Source organism: Mustela lutreola, chromosome 8 (genome assembly GCF_030435805.1).
Source record: "Mustela lutreola isolate mMusLut2 chromosome 8, mMusLut2.pri, whole genome shotgun sequence".
In the NCBI taxonomy this organism is placed as follows: Eukaryota; Metazoa; Chordata; class Mammalia; order Carnivora; family Mustelidae; genus Mustela; species Mustela lutreola.
The window spans coordinates 94,187,826-94,211,440 of NC_081297.1; the positions used below are offsets into that span (position 1 = coordinate 94,187,826).

Genomic DNA, 23,615 nt, shown 5'->3' on the forward strand with positions numbered 1-23,615 from the left:
GTTCAGAAGACTGAACTCTAAGTTTGATGGCTAAAGCCAGGTCTTCCATCCTAAACTCAAAAGGAAGTGGGAAATTAATTGATTTGAACTGAGTGCAGAGCAATTGTAGGTACAGTGAGGAAAAAGTCAAAGATTGGGGTGAATTTAATTTTGTTCAGGGTATGGTACTAGAGAAAGAAGGGCAAGGTGGGGGAAAAGATTGGGGTGAATTTAGTTTTGTTCAGGTATGGTACTAGAGAAAGAAGGGCAAGGTGGGGGAAATTTCATTTCTTGCAACTGTGGAGAATAAGATATAATTAATATTGTTGGAGTTATTAAAGTATCATAAAGATAATTTAATAAATTTTTATTTAACAATAATAATAATATAATTACTACTTAACATTAATAATTAATGATTTAATACAATATTGTTAATAAAATATTATAGCTAGTAAAGTGGGAGCCATATGCAGATTAGCAGAAATCCAAACAAAATAGAAGATCAGGTAAAAATAAATAGCTCCTTTTCTGAAATGTTATGAGTTGGCCTCAAGTTGCAGCAACAGCCTTCCCCAAAGCCCCGTAGAGCTGTGTGTGGGTCCTGGTGGCCTTGGAACCAGCTGTCGCATCACTTAGGTGTCTTTGCTCTTTTCAGTGTACATGTACAGTCTGCCTGTAATCTTTGGTACGTGACATCATTCGCCAGACTTTTTTCTTTATTTTGCGGGCACATTTACAAGCAACTTCTTAACCCTATCAATGTGTGTCAAAGGGATATTGTTTTGCTAAGCATCTTAAGTAGTATTTATCTCCAAGGATACTCTAAACTATCAAGTACATCATTTGACTTTATCTCCAAGTGAGTTGTACCAACTTGCTGGCCCAGTTCTATTAGCCATGGGTTATGTACTGAACAAACACCAATAAGCAGGGCCTTGGGGGGCAGGGTCTTACGTGAATGACCTTGGATTACTAGAGGGGACTCTGTCTAGCCACCCTTTCTACTCCAGCAGTCTCAGGCTCAGCAGTGATCCTCACCAAGGTGAAGGTCATCTAGGAAGATATTTTCCCCATGAAAGTGGAAAACTGTAGAATAGATTTCAAGCAAGAATGATATAAAACAAGAACATAGTAACTCTTGGTAGCCTTTTTATTTTTAGTTAGGCTCTTTTGATTGGCAGAAGCAAAGACCAGCTAAGTTATTTCAGAAAAAAGAAAAAAAACACAAAAACAAACCAAGCAAAAACAAAAACAAAACCAAGATACTGGGTAATTTATCGTGAGCTGTACCTGGAAAGAGCTAGAAAGCCGTGAGGAACTAAGACCATACCAGGCTGGCGACCTGCTGGGTCTCTCAACATTTTGGTCTGTATTTTGAAGTCTTTCTGATTCTCACATGGATCTGAAGACCTCTACTTCAGTCCTGTTCTGCCATTCCATAGCTTCTGTTTTTTCATTGTTTCACAGTGCGCATGACCTTGCTTTGTCATGGGCCCTAATCTAGTTCATGTTATAGATAAAAGACCCACCCATTTTTCTCTGGGTTTTGGCTCTGATTCCTAAGAGAGACAGACAGTCTGATGAGTTGGGGCTCTTCTTTTCAGATCAGGCCCAGAATGCTTAAGGACAGGCTGCATCAGCCATGCATCCACTTCTGGTGAGTAGTACTTGTGCTGTGCGAAGAGAAGCTGAGCCTGTGGTCAAGGGAGGTTAATCTGAAGGAAAAATTAGGTGTGATTGATATACTCCTTGACATATCAAAGGAGGAGGCTTAACTGATTGTGCCTCTAGAAGTGACTCACTGAGCAACATGAAAACCCTCTTCTAGAATATACTTAATAAATAAAGCCAATTAGGTATCTGAAATGTTTTGTTGTGACCAGTGCAAGAGATCTTTGTCTTTATGTGAAGGAAAAGATAGGGGAACCTGGAAATTATTCTCAGGGTTAAGAAGTTGAAAGAATTAAGGAGAAATGAGTTTACCCTTCATCACCAAAGTTCCTTACTGAACTTTTGCGCTAACTGAGCTCCTGAGGACATTGTGTCCCACCCTGTTTACACCTGGAATCACCTCTGTTTCAGCTTGTGTCTTTTTTTTTTTTTTTGAGAAATGGTGAGAACTGTGTTACTATGTTATTACTAAGGGATGCTATTGTTACTATAGAGCCATTCAATTTGATGAGGCCCAAAATAAAAGATCTTAGAATATATACTTGCTTTGCTAGTAAGAAAGTTAAAAAAAAAATAATATCATGCTTTCTTAATAGACTTGGAGGCAGTTTTGAGAACTGATAGCATTTAGTAGTCATCTGTGTATTTTTTAAGTGACTAGGGCTCAGGGACTTTCAAACTAAACTCGAGAAAATTTGGTATCAGGATGCTTTTGTGAGTTGCTTAGATTTAAATTTGCAATCCTACGTCATCTCAATGGAAGGAATGCTTAAATGATTGACCTCTTGACCAAGGTGCAGAATTACTGAAAGATATTAGAGAGCCAAAGGGTCAAGAACACAAATACACTTAGAGAAGGGAAAGATAAGAATTAACATTCCCCTAGCTTTTCTGAAGGAACACTGAACAGAAATCTTAACAAAATTAGTTTGCAGTTATTGGGAGAGAAGAAAGTTTTTAAACTGGATAGCTTGACTTCATAAAGGACGAGTCCTGTCATCCTAATCCAGTCTTCTGAGATGAAAATGAAAGACTGGATAGATCAAGTAGACAGATTTATATGTAATTCATTTAGACTAGAGTGCTATGGATATGATACTGTATGGTATGTCCGTCAACCCCTACATTGCACCTGAGATAGTGGACACCGGACACCCGTAATCCACCTGAGGACAAATCAAAGGCTGAGTTCAAGGCCAGTGTTACTTTTGCTTCTATCCACAGTCATATTTGGATTGAAATGCATGGGTGCTTAATTTTCTGACTGCACAGAGCTAGTGGGAGGATTGGCAAGGAGAGAGGTAAGTATAAAGAAGCTTAGGAAATGTAACAGTCCAACCATACTGCCCTCTGTTCTCATCATTCCTATGACATATTCTAAAACTCATGTTATCACTTAACTTAAGAAAGTCATCAATTATTTGGTATATTTTGATCTTACCTTCCAATTAGCTCACCCTAAGGATGAGGATGATGACTTACACTTCATCTCGACCTCCTGCAGCACCTCATATGTATTTAATAAATGTTTGATTAACAAACAATAAGGTCATAAAGGACAGGTTGTATGATGTCTGGTAGAAGAATACTGCAGGGCAATAACATGCGCCAAATCTATTACTCATTAGTAGTACCTATGTGCTAGAGAATGGGTGTATAGGAGTAAGGCTTAAGGAACTCACGAAAATAATCTGTATTACTAGCGATGAGGTAGAATTTAACTAGATGACTGTGATCATTCATTCTGTGGGTTCACAAAATAGGAGGTATAGATGGTTCAGATGGAGCTACAGAGATGGTTAAAGAAAGCTTGAAGATGTATGGGGCACTAGTTGAATGTGTGCATTCTGAAGTCATACCTAGCCAGATTCTCAAACCAACGGTGTCTTCAGGTGAATTACTTAATGTCTCTAAAGCTCATTTTCTGTTGGTGAAATGGAGGGTCATAGGGTTTACTTCACAGGTATGTGAGAATTAATAGACATAATACATGTATAGCATGTAGTACTCTATAAAGCAATTCAGTAAATATTGTAATGGGAACTATATGTATCCTTCTTAAAGCAAGCCATCATCTATCTTGAAATCAGTTTGATTTAGTTCCATAAGAATTTTGAAGGCCTGTTACATGCCTTTCATCAAGGAAAGCATGAAAGCCAAAGGGCTGACTCTGCAGCATGATGGAATCAAGATAGACGTAGGGAAGAATTTCTGAAAGTCAAGATTACCACTGGCCTAAGTAAAGGAGGAAAATTAAGGCATTTTCTTTGAAGATTTGGTAAATCATCTAGTTCTATCTCATATTCTCCCAAAGTGATTTAATCATAGACCTTTTCTAAGTAGGACTAGTGTCCTCTCAAGCCACTGTAGTTAATATCTGTTCTTTGAGATTTGGGGCTGGCATTATTTAACAGAGTTAAATAAGCCATGCTTATAAAAGATTGACATATTGGCACCTTTTAGCAATACTGAATTAATATAAAAATGTTGTTGCTGAGCCATAAGGAGGCTCCATTTTGTTTTGTTAACATGGATCACGATTCAACAGCCAGCTAATGTAAACCTGATAGCTTCAGGTGAATTTCTCTCCTGCCACTTCTAAAGATAATGAGACTGTGTATGTAAGACTCAGACTTGTCTGAGATGATTCATCCACAGGCAGAAGCCCAACTGTGAAAGATCCAGATTAGAGATTAATAAATGCTGCATCTGATTGTAACAATGACTCTTCTCCAGAGAGTTCTGAACTTCTTTCTGTTTGGAATGCCAATCGGCATTTTCTTTTAAAGAACTTTTTTTTCTCCCGTGCTTGCATGCTCCCCCATCAGAGGAAAGGTATTCAGGTGAAATGCTATGCACTATAGAAATGTTGAAGACTATTAAATGTGGTTTAAAAACAAATAAACAAACTTCAAAATAAGAATGAGTAAGTGGGCCATTTGTTTACTTCCCAAGTTCTTATTTACAGGAAGGATCTCGCCAGTTTTGATCTGTCTCTTGAATGAAGGCTACTGCTTGTCCCCATTTGGCTCATCTTCTAGAGTCAAGTTGAGATATTGACAGCATTTCACCTCCCCAAGACCCTAGAGAGAAGAATGGAAATACTGGTTGGGCTCAAGGTATAGACCACTGGGGACATTCCAATGGAGTTTTTATCCATTTAACTATAGGACTGTGGGGAAAGAAGGCAAAAAAGGAAAGATCCTCAAATGGGACTGCGGTGTAGCAGTGACAAGGTGGTTTCTGGAAATGTTGGCAGAGTTGGTACAACTGAGTCAGAGGGCACAGCCTGGGCCAGAGGAAGTGACCCTTGAGTGAGTTAGAAGCTAGATCTGCCCTATTCTGCCTTCTAAACCAAGTATTCCTTCTTTGTATGGGTAAAAAAAAAAAAAAAAAAAAAAAGAAGCATAGGTTGTTTTCAAGGAATCGTGGACAAGCTCATGTGGTTGGAAAGAATAGTTTTGGTGTGCTTCTCTCTGTAGCAGTTGAAGAGCTGGGTATTGGTTCTAATAGATGGTGTCATACTCTCAGTGAGACTTATATCCCCATGCCATCCGGAGCATGAGGACAAGAAAACGAAGAGTATGCGGTTAGGAATTCTGAACCCTTAAGGATCCACTTTTAGTGTTAATAACCAGCAGACATAAATGAGGCATAGCAAAAGTAAGAGTTGAATAATTCTGGAAAAGGAGAGCAGTTTTCCTGCTTCATATGAAATGAAAAAAGTCTCAAGTCATCTTGGATGCAGCCAGTCAAATACGGGGTACCAGTTTCACTCTGTTGATGCCATGCATACCAGAATCTGAATGGTAAGTCTAGGGAAGGTCAGAGAGCTGGGAAGCCTGGACCAAATCCTGCCAGGGGGCTGCCTGCCACAGCGTGGGGGCCAGCAAGCTCTGAGAAACCTGGTACAATTCAGATTGGCATGGCTGCACAGGGAGTTGAGATAATAATGTACAAAGCAGCAGACTGTTGGCACTCCTCACGTGCTAATCATCTCCCTGTTAAAGTCAGGCAAGGGGTGTCAGACTTAGGCTGGCGATCTGCAGAAATAGGGAACAGAGGCCAACATCAGGGCTGTTGGCAGTTTGTCAGGGACTGTGTACAATAGTTGGAACTTCTGAGTGGGCAGCCTCATCCAAAAGTGATGGAAGAAAACTCAAGACCATGAGAAAGACACTTAGTCCTTTGGATTGGACCCATGGTGAGGCTGTTAGGAAGGAAGGCTTCTTCTGGTTGGACAGGTCTGTACTCAGCCAGGCTCACATCAGGTGCACCAAATTCTGGGCCTAGAGGAACCCCATCAGCTCTAGAATATGTGGGTAAGGAGAGTTCTTGGCCAGTCCCAGTTGAAAGATTGGAAGACATGCCTGGTGATTCAAGTTCTAAGTCCTACAATTAAGAGAGGCCAAGATAGGCAGGTGCTGACGAGCTGTTGAAGACATGTATATATATTTTTAAAATGCCTGTGTGCAATTTTATTTTCATTTCTGGAGCCCTTCGAAATGCGTTGCCTCTTTTAGACGGAGGACCAAATTGGTTTGGGAGATGCGAATAAATTCAAAGCCGTGTTGATTGTGAACAGCCGTGCTTTGCTGATGTGAGGAAGCAGTGATCAGTTTTCCAATCCAGGGACATAGGAATACCGATCACCGGATGTTTAGTGAAAAAAAAAAAAAAAAAAAAAAGGAAGAAAGAAAAGAAAAAACAACAACAAAAAACCAAAACCAAAACCAAATACAAAAAACCCAAAAACTTCTCAGAAAACTTTTTTCTACCATTGGAGATACTGGCTTGTTAACCTGTGCCAAATGAGTATGACTGGTCCAAATTCTAAATTCAGGAATACTTTGTCTTTCTGTATGGAGAAGGAACAGAAGCACGAGAACTCCCTGTTTTCCAGAGATCTCTTAAAAGACCCATGTGTATGGACATAATCACTATGCCTAGAACCAGTGCTTTTGTTATTTTCAGCAACAAATGAGGTGCTGACACTCATCGCTTGATCAAATACAAAAGCCTCCTCTATCCTTCCCCTCCTGTGAGCACCTTCCCTCTTCTGTACTCCCATTGGTATGTGAATGTGATGTTCTGATCAAATATGTATGAAGAGATGGGAATGTTAATTTATTTGAGACAAATGTCAACATCTTTATTCTGAAAAACGCTGCTAGTCAGTCAAATACCATCCCCAGCATGTATTTAACCCTGTCCTTTCATTAATAACCACAGTTCTTCTATAAACTCTACCCCCTTGGCTCACATTAAGTGGAAAGACTTCAAAAGCATAGGCAGTTTGAAAGGTAGTATTTCATGCCTAATATTTCTTTTGTTTTCCCTTTCGGTTTTATTGTTTAGTTTTATGTTGCCTTTCTTTTTATCCTGTGAAATGCCCAGATCGATAATAGTGTTGGCCACACTATTTTTTTTTTTTTTTTAAGTAGGCTCCACACCCAGTCTGGGGCTTAAACTCACAACCCTGAGATCAAGAGTCACATGTGCTACTGACTGAGCCAGCCAGGTGCCCCCACAATCGATCTTTAAATTTACCTAAAAAATGTAGTCTGATAATGATAATTCTACTGTCTAATGAATACTGCTTGTTTAATATTTATACTATTTTTTCTCTTTCCATTTCACTTTCTTTTCCTACTTCTCCTTTCCCCCCACCTTCTTCCCTTGCATTTATTTAAAAGTACTTTTCTTCAACCATCGAACTTGATTGTTGTTGAACTTGTCAGCTTGCTCTTTTATAGAAAAGAACCTCTTAATAAAAATACAAGCCAATCCATCTGAGAGTTGTTTTGATGTGCATAATGGAGTAGGCCCTAGAGACGAATTTTAATTTAAGATGAAATGAAATAGGCTTGTTAAGATTTTGGCAGTCCTGATACCTTACGAGGGAGCACAAGCACATTCTAGAAGTTCTCTTAGTATTAGCCAAGCCCTTTTCTCCCTTAGTTAATTCTGTAATTCATTTGGGTATGCTAGTGAGAGGAACTCTGCCTTTTTATTCTTCTCTTATTGCCCCCTCTGCCTGTCTTATAATAAGCTTTCTTCTTGCTATTATTTTGTCTCTGAGTTCTGCAATAGGAAGAACCTTGTAGACATTCTCAAAGTGAATACCTTTAGTTTGCTTCTCAACTGTGCCTTACGCTTAGCAATTGAAGCACATCCAAGAAGGAGACTCAGTCAGTGAGCAAAATGGGGCAAAATTCAAGGAGAAAGCCATATTATCTTCTGAAAAAGCAAATAAGAAAAAGAATGCTGGCTTTTGCAAGAGTTGTTTAGTTATCCAGAATGGCTCTTAAACTAGACTGATCTGCTTGAAGTTTTGTTCCTGGGCTTTTGAAAACCCAGAGTGTTCTTGGTGTGCAGAGGTTTAAAAAAGAATGGATCTGGCATTTAGGAGGCAGGAAAGATCCTGATTCTCCACCAGTGAGCTTCCATCTTGTGTTTCATTTATGATATTTCTGACTAATGGCAAGGCTGGAGAACATCAGGCATTTTCTCTGTCTTGCAAGGCATTGCTCACAAAACTCTGATACTACTCAAAGGCACCCAAAGTAGCTAACACCTGCAGCCTTAGTCACCTGAAAAACTAATAGTGTAGAATCAGAATTTCTAGTCTCCAAAGGAAGGGGTTTCTTAGAGTTAGATGGGGAAAGAAAAATCCTTTCTTTATTTTGGGAGAGAAAAGATTTTATCTTCCATATTCTGATTCTACTCTGCTTGGTGTGAAAGAAAGAAAGAAGAAATAGCTAGGAGTAGGTGGACAATGGGCAACCTTGACCTCTCACCCCATCTTGGGGTAGATGGACAGCCTTCCATACTTGTTTCCTAAATCTGGTGGTAGTACAGAAACTTTTCAGATCGTCTAGCAGTTCTAGCCTTTTATCAAACACAGGTCCTCCTAAAGAACTGAATTTCAGGGGTGCCGCGCGCCTGGGTGGCTCAGTGGGTTAAAGCCTCTGCCTTCGGCTCAGGTCATGATCCCAGGGTCCTGGGATTGAGTCCCACATTGGGCTCTCTGCTCAGCGGGGAGCCTGCTTCCTCCTCTCTCTCTGCCTGTCTCTCTGCCTACTTGTGATCTCTATTTGTCAAATAAATAAATAAAATCTTTAAAAAAAAAAAAGAACTGAATTTAGAAGTACAGGATTTTCTTTACTCATATACTAGAAGGAGGGACTGGAAGGAAAATCAGATTTATTTAATCTGATTCTATATTAATGTTCTAGCAGGATCCTAATCCCTATGATGTTATGAAGTGCTCAGATTATAATAATGTGAAAGACTTTGTGATACTAGAAAAACATAATCTCAGTGGGAAAGCCAAAAAAGATAAAGTAGATTTGAGGATTATCTGGTTGCAACATCAGTTACTACATTTTTAAATTCAACAGACATCTACTATGGCCCCATTTCAGGTACTGAGTTGTGGCAGCAAACAGTGATCCTTGTCCTGGTGTTTATACTCTAGTTGGGAAGAGGCAGTAAGTTCATAATAAACATATCAAACTACTCATATAGTCTGTCAGATGGTGATAAATGTTAGGGCAAAAAGAAAAAGTGGAGTAGGATAAGGGGGTCAAGCAGGTGTTGGTATTCCCCTGTAGGGTCAGGATTGGGCTTTATTGAGAACTTGAGGTTTTAGCAAAGACTTGAAACAGGTGTGTGTGAATACCTGGAGAGATGGAAGAAGAGGGTTCCAGGCAGAGAAAATAGCTAGAGGTCTGGAGCAGGACTGTGTATGTTCAAGAGAGGTCCCAGTGCCTAGACGGAGTGAGAGAACCATTGGCAGGGTGGGACCCGTGGGACAGTGGCAGTCCAAATCGAGGGTGTTGGCTTTTTCTTTTTAGTGCATTGGGAAGCCATTGAGGGTTTGAGGCAGAGAATACCATCTTATGATTGAAGTTTTAAAAGGATTGTCCTGCTTCTTTGTTGAGCACAGTCTGTAGGAGGCTGGAGGGCAAAGGCCAGGAGACAAGTTGGCAGGTCCTTACAGTGACTGGCTGAAGGATGATGGTGGCTCTGATGGAGCTGGTGAAAATCGGTGGTGTTCTAGATACATTTTGAAGGTCAGCAGTCATGGTTGGTTGATTGGATATAGGATTCCAGAGAAAGAGAGGAGTTGGAACTGGAGGGATTGACTTGCTTTAACAGAAATGGGAAAGGCGGAGTCCAATCTTGGAAATGCTGGCCATATTTCTAAGATACCCAAGTGGACATGCAGGATAGGTAGTCTGATATGTAAGTTGAAGTTTTGGAGAAAGAAGTGTTAGAGGAATTTGCATATAAATAGGGTTTCAATCAGGAGATTGGATGAGATCTCTGAGGAGGTAAATGTTGATAGAAACAACCTGAGGCCCAAGGATTAATCCTGGGGGACTCAGCTTTAAAAGATCAGGAAGTAGAGGAGGAACCAGCAAAGGAGACAGAGGACTAGCAGCCAGTAGCTAGGAGGAAAGCCAAGAGACCATGAAGCCCTGGAAACCAAGGAAAGAAAGCCTAGCTAGGAGCCAAGTGATCAGCCATGTCAAATGCTCGTCATAGGTAAGGATGAGTGCAGGAGTGCTGGCAACACTGACTCCATCTTTGGCCCCATGCCTTGTGCCCAGGTGGTACAACTTGAGGTAACTAGTAGAGGCTCCCTTCTGGTGCACAGGTGTTGCCACTTGAGATAACTGGTAGAGATCCTGTGGTGCACAGATGAGAGCCGCACTTTAGATAATTACCCTATGACCTCAGCTCCATGCTCCTCACTCCACAAAAGCTGGAGATTGAGGTCTGGAGAGGGATGGAAAAGAGCTGTGGAGTGCTGGAGATCATCCATCTGCCCATTCCTCGGTAAATTGCTCTGATCAAAATTCTGGGTAAAGGGCATGGAATGGTTTGCTTTGTTTTTTGGCATTAATGTGTCTTCTCAGTCTGGAGGGTACCTTAGTGACCCTAACAGTGATTGCACGTGGACATTGGAGTTGGCAGTATCAAGGTCACCTCTCCTTCATTCGACAGGAGGAGTTTTAGTGAAGTTGAAAGTCTGGTTGGAGTTAGCGGAATAGAGAATGAGAGAGGAGGAATTGGAGGAAGTGAGTATAGATGATGTTTCCAAGAAATTTGTGGTGGAGGAGTAAGGAAGCGGCCACTAGTATTTTCTGCCTGTCTGCCTGGCTCCACGGGGGAGCCCCTCACATCTTATAAAAGCATGGTTTATATATATGTAACTATTCATAGCTGATTTCTGTGAGGTCAGTATGTGTCATCAGCACAGAAATTTGGAAGCAGATGAGACCATCAGTTATTTCGGTAATCTTCACCCAATAAAGGAATCTTCTTTTTAAATATTAATTCAAAACCACTTTTTTTTTCATATGCCACCTAGGAATCCAGAGATGAATAAGGCACAGCCCCTGCTCTTGAGAAACATGTTTTCATGTTTCATATAGGATGGACTATATGCCTCCTATGTGATAAATATTAGGATAGAGGCACATGCAAACAATTGTGAAAGTACAAGGCAAAGAACTAACTTACCTGGGGGAAGTTCAGAAAGAGGATACAAATGAAAAGCTGACACTTGAACTAGACCTTAAAGGCGAGCATGACATTTTCCAGGCAGAGTGCTGAGGAGCATCTCTTTATCAAATAATAATCCAACTCCTGTTTAAATGCTTATAGCAATAGAGAGCTCACTACTTAGAGTTTCATTCTATTCTAAATTAACTATAATTTTTGCACACCTGTTTCTTCTGTTGAACCGAATAGTGATGTTTAATATTCCTACTCATTAGTTCCAGTTTTCTCTGTTGGAACTAATGGGTAGAGACTTGTCTTTCTAACATAGAGGTCATTTCTGTGTTTGAAAATAGATGTTTTTTTTTTTTTTTTTGGTTTAAGGCCACTTCTTTTCTGTTTTGAATAAAGGGAACTGAATAGTCTCATGTTGGGTTCCCAAGGAAGCGGACCCTGAGACCAAGGTGAGCACACAGGAGATTATTAGGGAGTGCTCTTGAGATCATCACTGTGAAAAGGGAAGATCGGGTAGGAGGAGGTAGAGGGAGAAGTAAAGATGTGATGTGGTTTTAATGGAGGCTCCCACCAGCCCTGTTGGGAAGTTTTGAGAATGGACTGATCCTTCAGAGGTGTCTAGAGTCCGGGCAAGAGGACAAGGTCTTTATACTCCCTGACCAGCAGTCATTCAGGGCAATTTATCCTGGAAAGGGGTGGGGGGAGCGTGTGACTTTGGGCAAGGTGGTTCTCTCCAGCTGATGCTATTCCCAAAGTGGTCTGACAGCTACAATGTATCGCCAGGGGCATTAGCAGCAGCTGTGGTGGTTTATCCCTTATTTCCAAGTGGGTCTGTAGGGGATCTGGGGGATGGAGAAGATAAATCTCACATGCTACTAACTCTGTTTTGGAGACTGAGAGCAGAATGAAAAAGGGCTTTTTGTTTCTTATTAGCAAATAAATACCATGAACATCTAAGCGATGAGGATTCAATCTAATGGTTCTAGACTGATGGGGTCTACTGTGCAATTGTGTCTTCCCTGTATTAATTATTTCTGTTTTGGTGGCCCTTTTTACATGAATGCTTTATGGATGCTTGTGAGGCAAGGTGAAGAAGTACATGCAAGCAGTAGAGGTGCCTGGGAATCATTAGGAGATAAAAATGTAAGTGGGGGGAACATAGTGAGCTGCCAACTGAATTATCTCCCTGTCCTTCATCCTGGAAGATGACAGTTCTTGTGATCGCAATGCAGGTTGGGTGCCTGCAAAGACCGGTGTGTGACCACCAGTCCTTTCCACTCTGTGCACACGTGAAGATTGTTCTTTGATTTGTGGCTTCAGCTGTAGTTTGCAGAGCCTGTCACTGCCTGCGACTTAGAGTTCGCCCAAAGCTTTGTTGAAAAAGAGCTGTCCCATTCCCGGCTGCTGTATACCAGATTGATGTGTCAACTAAATTAATAACACTGGCTGGTCATTATACCGCAGAACACTTGCCCAAGCTGTAACTCTGTCTCTTGATTTCTGTTTGGCTTCATTAGCCTCTTCTTGGTGCCACAGACAAAATGGGCATGTAAGGTATCCTTTATTTAATGAAGGATTGGCGAGATAAAAAGTTGAAGGGGACATTGGTGGGAGAGAGGAGTCAGAAAGGATGATGGCGGAGGATGATAGAATTAGGTGGGAGGAGGTTATGGTGGCGATGAGCTGGAGCCATATTAGTTTTTCTCTTCTTACTTTCACCTTATTTTATTGGATTTCTTCACATAGTAGCTGGCTATTTCTTTAGGAGCTTTAAAATTGCAAGAGAGTTTTAAGACTGAGAGAAGAGGGTAAGTTTGGTTTATACTAGATTAGTTTTTTGTTTTCATTAGCATGGGCTCATTTACTATGGACCCTCATGGATTATCTCTCAGGGCTGTCTCTCCCTGTGTATTTGAACCAGCTGTCGTCTTCCAACAAATGGAGAATTGAGGGTATTCAAGAACCTCTTTGTGATAAGATATTTCCCTTATCGTAGAATGGGTTGAATTCCTTTGTTTACAGTTGGAATGCTGTCAGCCTTAGCCTGTACATTTTAAGGTATATTTGGAAGCTTTTGTCCTTTTGTTATATCCACTAGGTTTTGCGAAAACCCAAGTGGAAAAAGGGAATCCTCAAGTGAAACATTGTTCGGAAGTAACAGGAAAACAAATAGCTTTTTCTCTAAAGCTTTTCTGGGTGGGTGGTTCTGTCACAGACCTTCCTTTCCTTCTGTGGTTCTCTGTAGACCCATGACAAGTCTTGGAATAATTAAACTTTGTTGTCCTGGAATCCCACTATAATCCTAAAACCTAAGGACAAAGTCACCATTACCTGAAGAATAGTACTTGTGTTGTGGTAGGAGACCAGGGCAGTTGTGTCGGAGGCAGGGGCTGGTCACAGTTTGGAGTAAGTTCACACAAAGTCCATATTTTATTCTGAATGGATTCCCACTCCTCCCACCATTCTTTCTCCCATATCTGCTCTACTTATCTGAATTCTCCCTGACCAGGGAGTTTAAGCCAGAGGAGGGAGCTAGGATAAGCACCATTTTACCCCTAGCAGAAAGAACTGCCCTCAAACAACTAAGCATCTCCTGTTTCCTTCTGAATTGCCTGTGGAAAATGTGAAAAGTTCAAGCCACATGAAGCAATCATAGCTCGGCAGAGCCAAAGGGCTGGCAGCTTTCATTGCCGAATCAGGGTCTGTGGGTAGCAGCTGGATATTTCCCAAACTGTATTTTTTTCAATAGTGGGTGCCCCCCAAACACTCAACAATCTCCGTTGTACAAGAATATGTTCTGGAACGAAGAAATCACTGTATAATTTTGTTTAAAAGCCTGGTCTCTTGTGACTGTACTGTGAAGCTCTAGTCTGGGGGGATCGAAAAGAACTGCCCCTTTTAGACACCAATTTTGTCCTCCTGGATTGTTATAAAATGGGGGTGAACAATCGGATAAAAGATAGGGGCACTGACAAGAAAAGAGATGCCATTACCCAGGAGGAAGTCGGGGGAAATGGATTGAGAAAGAAGGCCAAGGCCAAGAGGGTCTTCATCTGTGGTTGCAGATTCTTCTAGCTGGAAGGCAGAGCTAAAATGCAGGGCTTGACATCTCAGAACAGCAGGTGAAATACGGCTTAAAGTGGGAGAAATTTAAAATGGCTTCTCCCTCAAAAGGAGGGAGAAAACCTACACATACTCAGAGTTGACAGAAGGCTATGTGTATGATACACAGGTCAGACCGAGACCCGTGGTGTTAGACAGGTAGGAGGAAGAATAATCTCTATGTGCGGCTCTAAACTCTTATCATACATGAGCTTGAATCCAAGTCCTTTTAACCTGTAGCTTAGGTACACAGTCTGCTCCTTCCTCTAACTTGTGTTATCTCCTTATCACGGTGGAAGACGAAAAACTCAATGTGCTATTAATCCAACAGTTATTTCTTTATAGAAAATACACTGGCCAAACCTTCTTCTCCCTGATATCCATACCAGAGTACCTCCCACCTACCAGGCCAGTGTGCTTACACCACCTCCGTCTGTAGGTTTCCGGGTAGATGGATGGCCTTTCCATTTATTCACTCTGAGTGATACACTTCCATGGTTGTGATCAGTTCAGAAGGTTCCAAAAATGAAAAGCGTGTGTAACCCTAGAGCTCATTTGACAGCGAAACCTGACCTGAGCTGATATGAGGCCATTTAGAGTCTTTATCCCCCTTAATGCGACTCTTTACATGTCTTGCAATAGAAATATTAACATGTTTGATTGTAGGAAGCTCTTTTGTGCCCCAGGGATTTCAGACAACACGGATGTAGACCTGTGTTGATTCTCCCCCTAGAGTATAGAAGGTGGTTTTAGGAAGGAAGGTATTAGAAATGTTTGCAATTCCAATTCAAATATCGCATTTTAAAAGGTGTGTGAAAAAGTAAAAAATGAACATAAACCTTTGTGCCCAGTTGATTCAGACTCTCCCTTACCATCTTTGTTTTTTTTTGTTTTTTTTTTTTTGTTTGTTTGTTTGTTTTTTACCTTTTTACTATTCTAGGATGAATCCTCCATGTTTTTCCAGTTTGGCCCATCAATTGAACAGCAAGCTTCTGTAATGCTCAACATCATGGAAGAATATGACTGGTACATCTTTTCTATCGTCACCACCTACTTCCCCGGCTACCAGGACTTTGTAAACAAGATTCGCAGCACCATCGAGAACAGCTTCGTGGGCTGGGAGTTAGAGGAGGTCCTCCTGCTGGACATGTCCCTGGATGATGGAGATTCCAAGATCCAGAACCAGCTCAAGAAACTTCAAAGCCCCATCATTCTTCTTTATTGCACTAAGGAAGAAGCCACCTACATCTTTGAAGTTGCTAACTCCGTAGGGCTGACTGGCTATGGCTACACATGGATTGTGCCTAGTCTGGTGGCAGGGGACACGGACACAGTGCCCTCGGAGTTCCCCACCGGGCTCATCTCTGTGTCCTATGATGAATGGGACTATGGCCTCCCTGCCAGAGTGAGGGATGGAATTGCCATAATCACTACCGCTGCTTCCGACATGCTGTCTGAACACAGCTTCATCCCCGAGCCCAAGAGCAGTTGTTACAACACCCATGAGAAGAGAATCTACCAGTCCAACATGCTGAATAGGTGAGTGAGGGACCCAAGGCGTCCTGATGGCAGAGGGTCGGGGGAGGGCCTTCAGGACTGGGGGTGGAGGTTCGGAAGCGCTGGGAAGAGCAGTTCAAGACGTCAGAGGGTGAAGCCGGCCACTGAGATGGCAGTTCTTAGTGATGGTGGGAGTGCTTCAGGTCCAAAGCTTGCTGTGCTGGGTTCCTGTTCTGAGAAATATTCAACAGCTCCCGCTTATTGATCATTTCCTCCACACTAGGTGTTACTCAAGGGTTTTGCAGGTTTGACCTCATTTAACCCTCAAAGCAACATTCTTTTAGGGGTTTAAGAGTTGTTTCCACTTTATGATCCAAGAGAATAAGGGTCGTGGGTGTGAACGGTCCATAGTCGGTCTCCAAGGAAGAGGCTCAGTCTCTCATACTTGACTGCCACGGAAGACACAATGGGCATTGACATGAGGGAGGACCTACTGGTCCCTTTACTTAGGACCGCTGCTATACTCGGAGGGAATGGACAATAGGTTACGTGGGTCTGGAGGCACATGAAGAGGATCCTTCCCTCAGTTTTTGTCTCCTTCGCTTCCTTCTGCCTTTTAAGTGTAAGTGTGGGAGTGCCGCTGTGGAAGCAGCTTCTATGGTTGCTCTGAGTCTGATTTCTCAGTAGGAAGGGGACATGGGTGGAGTTCCGCTCCCTTATCTCCCCTCCAAATCCAGCCATGATTCCCAGGTATCCTCTTGTGGGTGTTATGTGACTGTGTAGGACAGAAGATTCTCTGTGAGGCTTCTGTGATTCTGTGATTTGTAGAAAACCACCATACACAAACACTGTAAAAACTCAGATAATGCAGAAGACTACAAAGGAGGAGGAGAAGAGAAAAATGGCCTTAAAGCCAGCGAACCAGAGATAGTCATTGTGGAAGTAATTAGAGAACATCTTTCCAGCTATTCTCTAATGCGTGTGTACCTATATGCATATAAATCTATAATTTTACATTAATGGAAACGTGACTATAATAACTTGACTTTCTCTGACTCTACAATATGTTTTGGGCCTCCATTTTACATTCTTTCTGAATTATATCTGACAAATAGAAAACTATGCAGAAAGCACATTACTCTGGTACCATCCAGCTTAAATAAAATATCAAAGCGTCCTCTGGGGAGGTTGAAACACAATTAGTGGAGGCTGAAGGTGTACCTGCTTATACTTGTTTAACCTCTGGGAGGGAGTTGGACTAAAGCCGCTCAGCAACTCTTAAATCAGAGTAGCAACTAAAGCTGACTTTTTTTTTTTTTTTTTAAAGGTTTGTTTTAGAGAGAATGAGTGAGCTTGAGTGAGTGGGGGAGGGGCAGAGGGAGAGGGAGACTCTTTAAACAGACTCCCCACTCAGCGTAGAGCCAGACAAGGGCCTTGATCCCAGGACCCTGAGATCCTGACCTGTGTCAAAACCAAGAGTGCGCCCCTCACCCCAGAGCTCCTGTGATCCAATCCTAATATTATCCCATTTTGAACTTTGCTTTTTGCCATGCCAGTTATTACTACGTTCTTGGTTTCTTCCTCCCTCTCTAGTCATTCTGTCTCAAAGTCCTTGGCATGCTTTTCTTCCTTTTAGACATCTCTTAAATATTGGCATAAAACTCAGGGTTTTGTCCTAGACCCCCTCTTTGTCCTAGATCCTTCCATTGCCAGGACTATAACTGATGTTTGTGAATTGACTTCTGGCTGAAACCTCTCCCTTGAGCCCCAGTCTGTATCACCAACTATGAGAAGATAGGCTCTTCTGGCTGCCACAGGGCCTTAGAACACACCATATCCGAAGCTGAACTGCTTTCTCTTCCATTCCCCTCCCTCTTCCAGGCGGATCTATAGTACATGTAAAGGCTGCATCCTATTACCCAGGGGCCTCAAGTAAAAATTGCCCAGGTGTCCTTGCTTTCACTGCCCTCCCCTCTCCCAGTCTTCTAGGAGACCATCTCCTGCTGCCGTTTCCTGTGGATCCCCTCTGGAGTGCTCTCACCCGCTACATTCCAGGCCGTGCTCCTGGTTGGCTCTTCTTACCTGTATTACTGCAGGGCCTCGTAAATATCTTATGGCTCCCGGTCCTGCATCCTTCCAGTCTACATCGCGGCCAGAGTGATCAAAAATGAAAATGTGATTTCATCACTCTCCTGCTTAATGCCTTTCAGTGGCTTTTCGTTGGTTCTGTAATGAAGTCCCATCTCCTTAATGTGGTTTATAAAGTCTTCCACTGCATAGGCCAGCCTGTCTTTCCAAAACTGTGTCCTGCTGCAATCTCCCTTGGACACTGTATCCTTACAATACTGAACCTGCTTTAGTTCTTTGAAAATACCATGTTCTTTCTCACTTCTAGCTCTTTTCCCTGCCTTAAATATATTCCCCAGGAACCCCTTCCCACCAGTAGGTAAATGCTGATGCTCCTTCACCTGCCTCCTTTCCATTCTTCAGGCTTCAGTCCCAGCCTCACTTCCACTGAGGAAGCTGTTCCAGACCCTGGACTAACAGGACTCTGTTATGTGCTTTTGCCACATCTTCTGCTTTCCTAGTAAAGCCACTTTTGAGATGGCTGTCATTCTGTGCTGTGTTATGGTTTGTCCCTGCAAGTTCTGGGGAAGCAGTGACCTCTCTGTCCTACTTATTTCCATGCCCCCCACCCAGTGCCCCATGTGACAAAAGAAAGAAAGAAAGACACCTGGAGTGAATGAGTGACCTCCTCCAAGATGCTGAGCTGCCCAGCGCATTTACCTCCCCTGGAGGGTTTTTCTTGTTCTGCTGCTTTTTGCAAGATAGTAGAGATTTCCTTGGAAAAGCTTACTGTTTATTTGATTCTGTACCTTCAGGTTTTCTCCCATGGTCTTTAGTGTTAAGTTAAAATCCGATGCCGATTACTCTGCCAAATAGTAGTTCATTAAAACCAATACTAACAACGAAGACTCTCTAGACCAAAATGTCTGCCACACGATGCGAGGAAATGAAATGAGTGTTAACTTCAAGTCCATCAGTTTTCGTCCAGGAATACCTGCTTTCATCCTAAAACTTTGTCCAGGTAAACTGTCAACCTATAGATATTCTTATTTGCCATTTGGCTTACTTTCTGTTAGAATGCAAGTGTTCCCTCTGAAGCCTGGTCTCTGACCACTCTACCTTTAAAATCGCAGTTGGTTCTAACTTTTGTGACCCTGTCTCGTGGTCACTCAGAAAGGGAGACCTCCTCAGACGTTGTCATCAAGACGGCCACAAGTACCCACCGCCATCTTTGCCAGCGCAGCAGTCCTAAAAAGAACAGGGATTACTCAGTCCAGATGATTCATAAATTCCTTGAGTAGCAGGGTAGAGCCGAGAGTCCACCTTGATTTCCCACGTGGACTGCATAAGACGTGTCTTCAGATGCATCAAAACACTTTCCCATGAAGGGCTTTCCTCTGTGAACTTTCCCTTCTGTCCCAGTTCCCTGATATTATTTTGTTGAGGGGGTGGTTTCCTGTGTCTGTCCCGAGATTTCTCCTCTTGGCCCTCTCTGCTGTCTCCATAACTTATCCCTCACGCACCCCCATCTGTTCCTTCCCTCCTCTCAATTGCGGCTCCTTAGGGCACTTGAATCCAATCTCTAGCCTCTCTTGAGAATATTTTAATATCCTTTTCTATCAAGGCCCAGAAAGGATTGGGGTTGACTAACAGGGACTGTAAGGAGCTAGCCTCAAAGTCTGAGCTATTACCGTGTGGCACAGCACGCAGAATCATCAGTGGAATTCAATTAGGCGCACTCAGTCCCAGCTCCTCTTACTTCTCCTGGTCTGAAAGCAGCCTCCTCCCCCACTGTCCTCCCCCTTCAAGAGCTCTGGTCTCACTAGGGTCACTCTTTTAAATAACAAACCAAGCAGCCGCACCATTTAGCCACAGCAGGAGATCTTTGCAAATAAAATTGTTGCAAATGGTTGGTTGTTTTATGAGGATGATTTTTCTTTGGCTTGCTGCTTTTTGCCACAGCAGTAGGAAGAAACCTCCTTAGGGGGGGTATCTGGAACTGACCAGCCCTGGGTCACACCAGAAATCCAGAGTCAGGAAGGGGTTTCTCCTCTTCCCTTCTGAAAAACCAGGAATGTTACCTGGCCCTGTCCTCTCTGGAAGCTTTGTAAGGGGGAGGTAAAGCTCCCATTTCTACCTGGCCAAATGATGCCTTTCTTTCTGGGTAAGGAAGGTTCCTAAATCTAGACTTAGGGAACAGGGATTGGTGACTCCCTGTTATTGCTGAATCCCAAAGAGAGACACACATTTGAAGTGATTCACCTGTTAGTTACCAAAGGAAGGGTGTTTGTTTGTTTCTTTTAATGACACACAGGCATTCTCAAAGAGGATCCTTGAAATAAACATTATATATCAAGGTATCAGTCCACATTCCCCACTGATAACTTCTTAGCTCCTTGAAGCTTGGCTGGCCAGATATGGTTTTCGTGACTGTTTCCAGATAGGTTCTAGGTTGCTGGACAAGTCTAGCAAGGTTTCAAGAAAAATATAGAAATCCAGTTAAATTGCAATTTTAGGTCAACAATAGCTAATTCTGTTAGCACAAATCTGTCCCCAGTATTGCATGGGGACATACTGATACTAAAAGATAACTTGTTTATCTGAAATTCAGATTTAACAGAGCTCCCATTTTGTTTTGTTTTTGTTAAATGTGACAACCCTGTTTTGTACACTAATAAGGATTAATTTTCTGTTGGAACTTTGTAGCATTCATTTATGCCTTATTAGTAAATGTGATCCCATGCCCCATACTGTTGCCCAAGACATGCTGAGATAGAGTTGTTTTCCAACTGGGAACTTTATTTGATTGAAGGAGTTGAATAATTTCTTCTGTCGTTTGTTCTCTAAGTGAAGGATCTTCTTAGTTCCTGAGAAAAATCCTAATGTTTTGATACCAGACGATCTGAAAGTGTTTAGAAAGTGATTAGGCCCATCATCTAAGCCTGTCTTTATTCCCCTGAGCTAGAGAACAACTGTTAGCTATTAGTAGGCACGCGTCTATATTTTTCCTTTATCGCTTCCTCGGGGGAGTAGGTAATGGTTATTTTCCTTTTCTATGTGCTCTCCAGTACGCTGCTGGTCTATTTCTGTTGCTCAGGTGGTGGCACACTAGCCCTTGACCTCCAGGCTCGCTGTATGCCCTGAGGACCCGCCCAGTGCTCCCAACTTTTAGAAAAAAGCAGGTGCTCTTTGAGATGGCTGGATCTCAACAGCGCAAACCTCTTAACAAATCTTGCCGTATTATTCCCCCTGATGTGCTCCAGTGTTCCTGCTCAACATTTGTTTTGTAGCCATAAAGGAGCTATCTAAAAGGCCAGAATCCTCCTCCTGGTCCAGTGTTTGAGAGCTGAGGACCGCTGGTATGAAGAGCTGTTAAGCTCTTCCTAGAACTGTGATGAACTCCATGCTCCTCTAACCTTGAGGCAGGCTCCCTAACCTCAGACCCATTGTAGTAGCTGCATTGTTCCCAAGGGATGCCCACTTGACTCTCTTGGCCTGAAAAGTGCTGAGAGGTTAAGAAATAAATGAGGATTTGAGTCCATTCATTTTCAGACCCCACGGGCAAGATCTGCTTGGTCATTACCCATCTTTTCATTAGTAAATGTTCACAGAGGGCCATGCACAGACAGATCTCTGGGAAGGCAAATACGTATTGTAGGTTCACTTCATGTAATCTACCTGTGATTAGCCAAAAGATTCCGTGAAGGCATAGTTATCAATGGATTATTGAGCACGGTGGCCCTTCACCTGATTAAAGAAATCCTCTGGAGTCTAAGGAAAGCTACATTTTCATATGAAATCCCTAGTACAGCAGGACACACCTGTGTGTGTAGAGAGAGATGTTATCTGCTCAGTGGTGTAGGAGATACAAATTGAGGGAACAGTAAACTCAGGAATTTCATAACCGTCCTGAAAGATCTGTTCAGTGCTTTCATTATCCTTGGAAAAATGACTCCATTATTGAGGTTTACTCAGATTCTTGTATTTTCTTCTCATCTTCTACATTCTCCTACTGGATGTGTGGTCATTTCAGCAAGTGGTCTTAGCTTCCTTCCCTTCAATTCAAATCTGGGAAGAGCATTCATGAATGTTTAGCACTGAGACCCTTCCATGATTCTTTCCACAATAACTACCTCATTCTTTGGCTGACTTGTACAATTTAAAATGCACCCGTGACATCGTTGGTGTTTCTTTCCTGTTTCTTCTTTTCCATTTTCCTCCTCCTCCTCTTCCTCCCTGCTCTTCTACTTCTTCTTCCTCCTTAAAAAACAAACACAGAGCTATTATCAGTTGGAGGAAAGGGCAGGAGATAAAAAAGGAGTGAACGGGAAAAGACTTCCCTCTCATGGGGGGACAAGTTTGTGGTGGGAGGCGTTGCGCACATTGTGCTGGGAGCGAAGACACAGGTGGTCCGTTGTCCGTGGGAAGGAACAGAACAGTCTCGAAGAGGATGGAAGCAAGAGCCGAGCATGGTTGTGGCTGCCAGTGGAGAACAGCAGATTCTGCCTCAGGAAGGACACGGGCCTTGGTGGCAATGGTGAGGGTTAAGAAGAGAGTCATAACGTCTGTGCTGAGAAGCAGCCAGCCTGCGGAGGTTGGGAAGTCCATTGTTGGTTGTCTTTCTGACTCCATATGGCACCGCAGGCATCATGCAGTCACCGAAGATGATCCTTGCAAAAATCCTGACCCATGCACAGATCTCTGGGAGACGTTCTTGATCACAGGACAACTTGGATGCCCCTCCCTCCCAAGAACTCACAACTTGGATGCCCCCCCCCCCAAGAACTTATTACCCTCATCTCTTGCTTCATTGCTCTTGGTAGCCCTCACCTGACCTCCCATGTACATTTTATTCTTAAGTACTTTTGTTGTCTTCCTCAGACTTCACGAGAACAGGCTTTTTTTTTTTTTTTTTTTTTTTTCTTAACCTCTGTGTTCCCAGCACAGTGCCTGATGGCACTTGATAAATATTTGGCAGATAAAAGCATGAATGAAGTTGGGAATCACTGCCCCATTTTGTTTTTAAGAGGTTTGAGGACAGGGCTGCCCAGCTTAGGCGGTGCCTCAAGCCTCGGGTTTCAGCCCCTCACTCTGCTGTGCATTAGCCAAACTTAAAGGATACCCCCATCCCTGAAAATCAAAAATCAGAAGAGTCCTTGGCTGAGGGTCTAATCCAACCCTTGCAATACATGTATTCTCAGGGAATAGACAGTGGGAGGACGAGTGATGGTACAAATGTGGGGTCGGAGTCTCAGGGTGGTTCCTGAGCTGTTAGAGGTGGGTGCGGGGTTGGAGGCATCACCCAGGTGTCCTAATGGCAGGAGTGGCCCTCTTCAGAGAGCGTGCACCCTGCTTGACCGTGTCCTCAGCAGGGCTGGCCGGTAGCCTGGCCTGTCCTGTTAACCTTTGCCCCATGATTCTTGTTCCCTTGGTTCTTACCCAGATAAGGGTGCAAATTCACAGTTAATGGGAATTGAAGCTGGCCTTATTTAGGGATTGAGTGGGAGTCCTGCCTCCATCTGCTTTCTCTTCCCACCAGAGAATAAAGGCTGGCTGGGTGGAGGTAAGGTTGGAGGCGAGTTGCCAGAAAGCTCGAGCGCTGTCATTTATGGTTACAGACATGGGCTGGAAGCCTGAGTGAAGGCTGGACTGCAGCCGGCCGAGGTCCGCCTCCTATGAGCATCTGGAGAGCAGAGAGAGTTCCATGGCTTTTGCCTCTATCTATGACCTCACCCATCTCAAACACATAACGGGTTGAGGCTTTCTCT

General features: G+C 42.9%; 1 protein-coding gene across 2 annotated transcripts in view; it reads left to right on the forward strand.

Annotated features, from left to right (window-relative positions):
* Positions 1-23,615, forward strand: part of GRIN2B (glutamate ionotropic receptor NMDA type subunit 2B) — a 403,956-nt gene that overhangs the window by 213,845 nt on the left and 166,496 nt on the right. For both annotated transcript variants that reach the window (XM_059186007.1, XM_059186008.1), the window contains one exon: positions 15,224-15,822. In XM_059186007.1, coding sequence (XP_059041990.1) covers positions 15,224-15,822 — 599 coding nt within the window. The remainder of the gene's footprint in view (positions 1-15,223; positions 15,823-23,615) is intronic.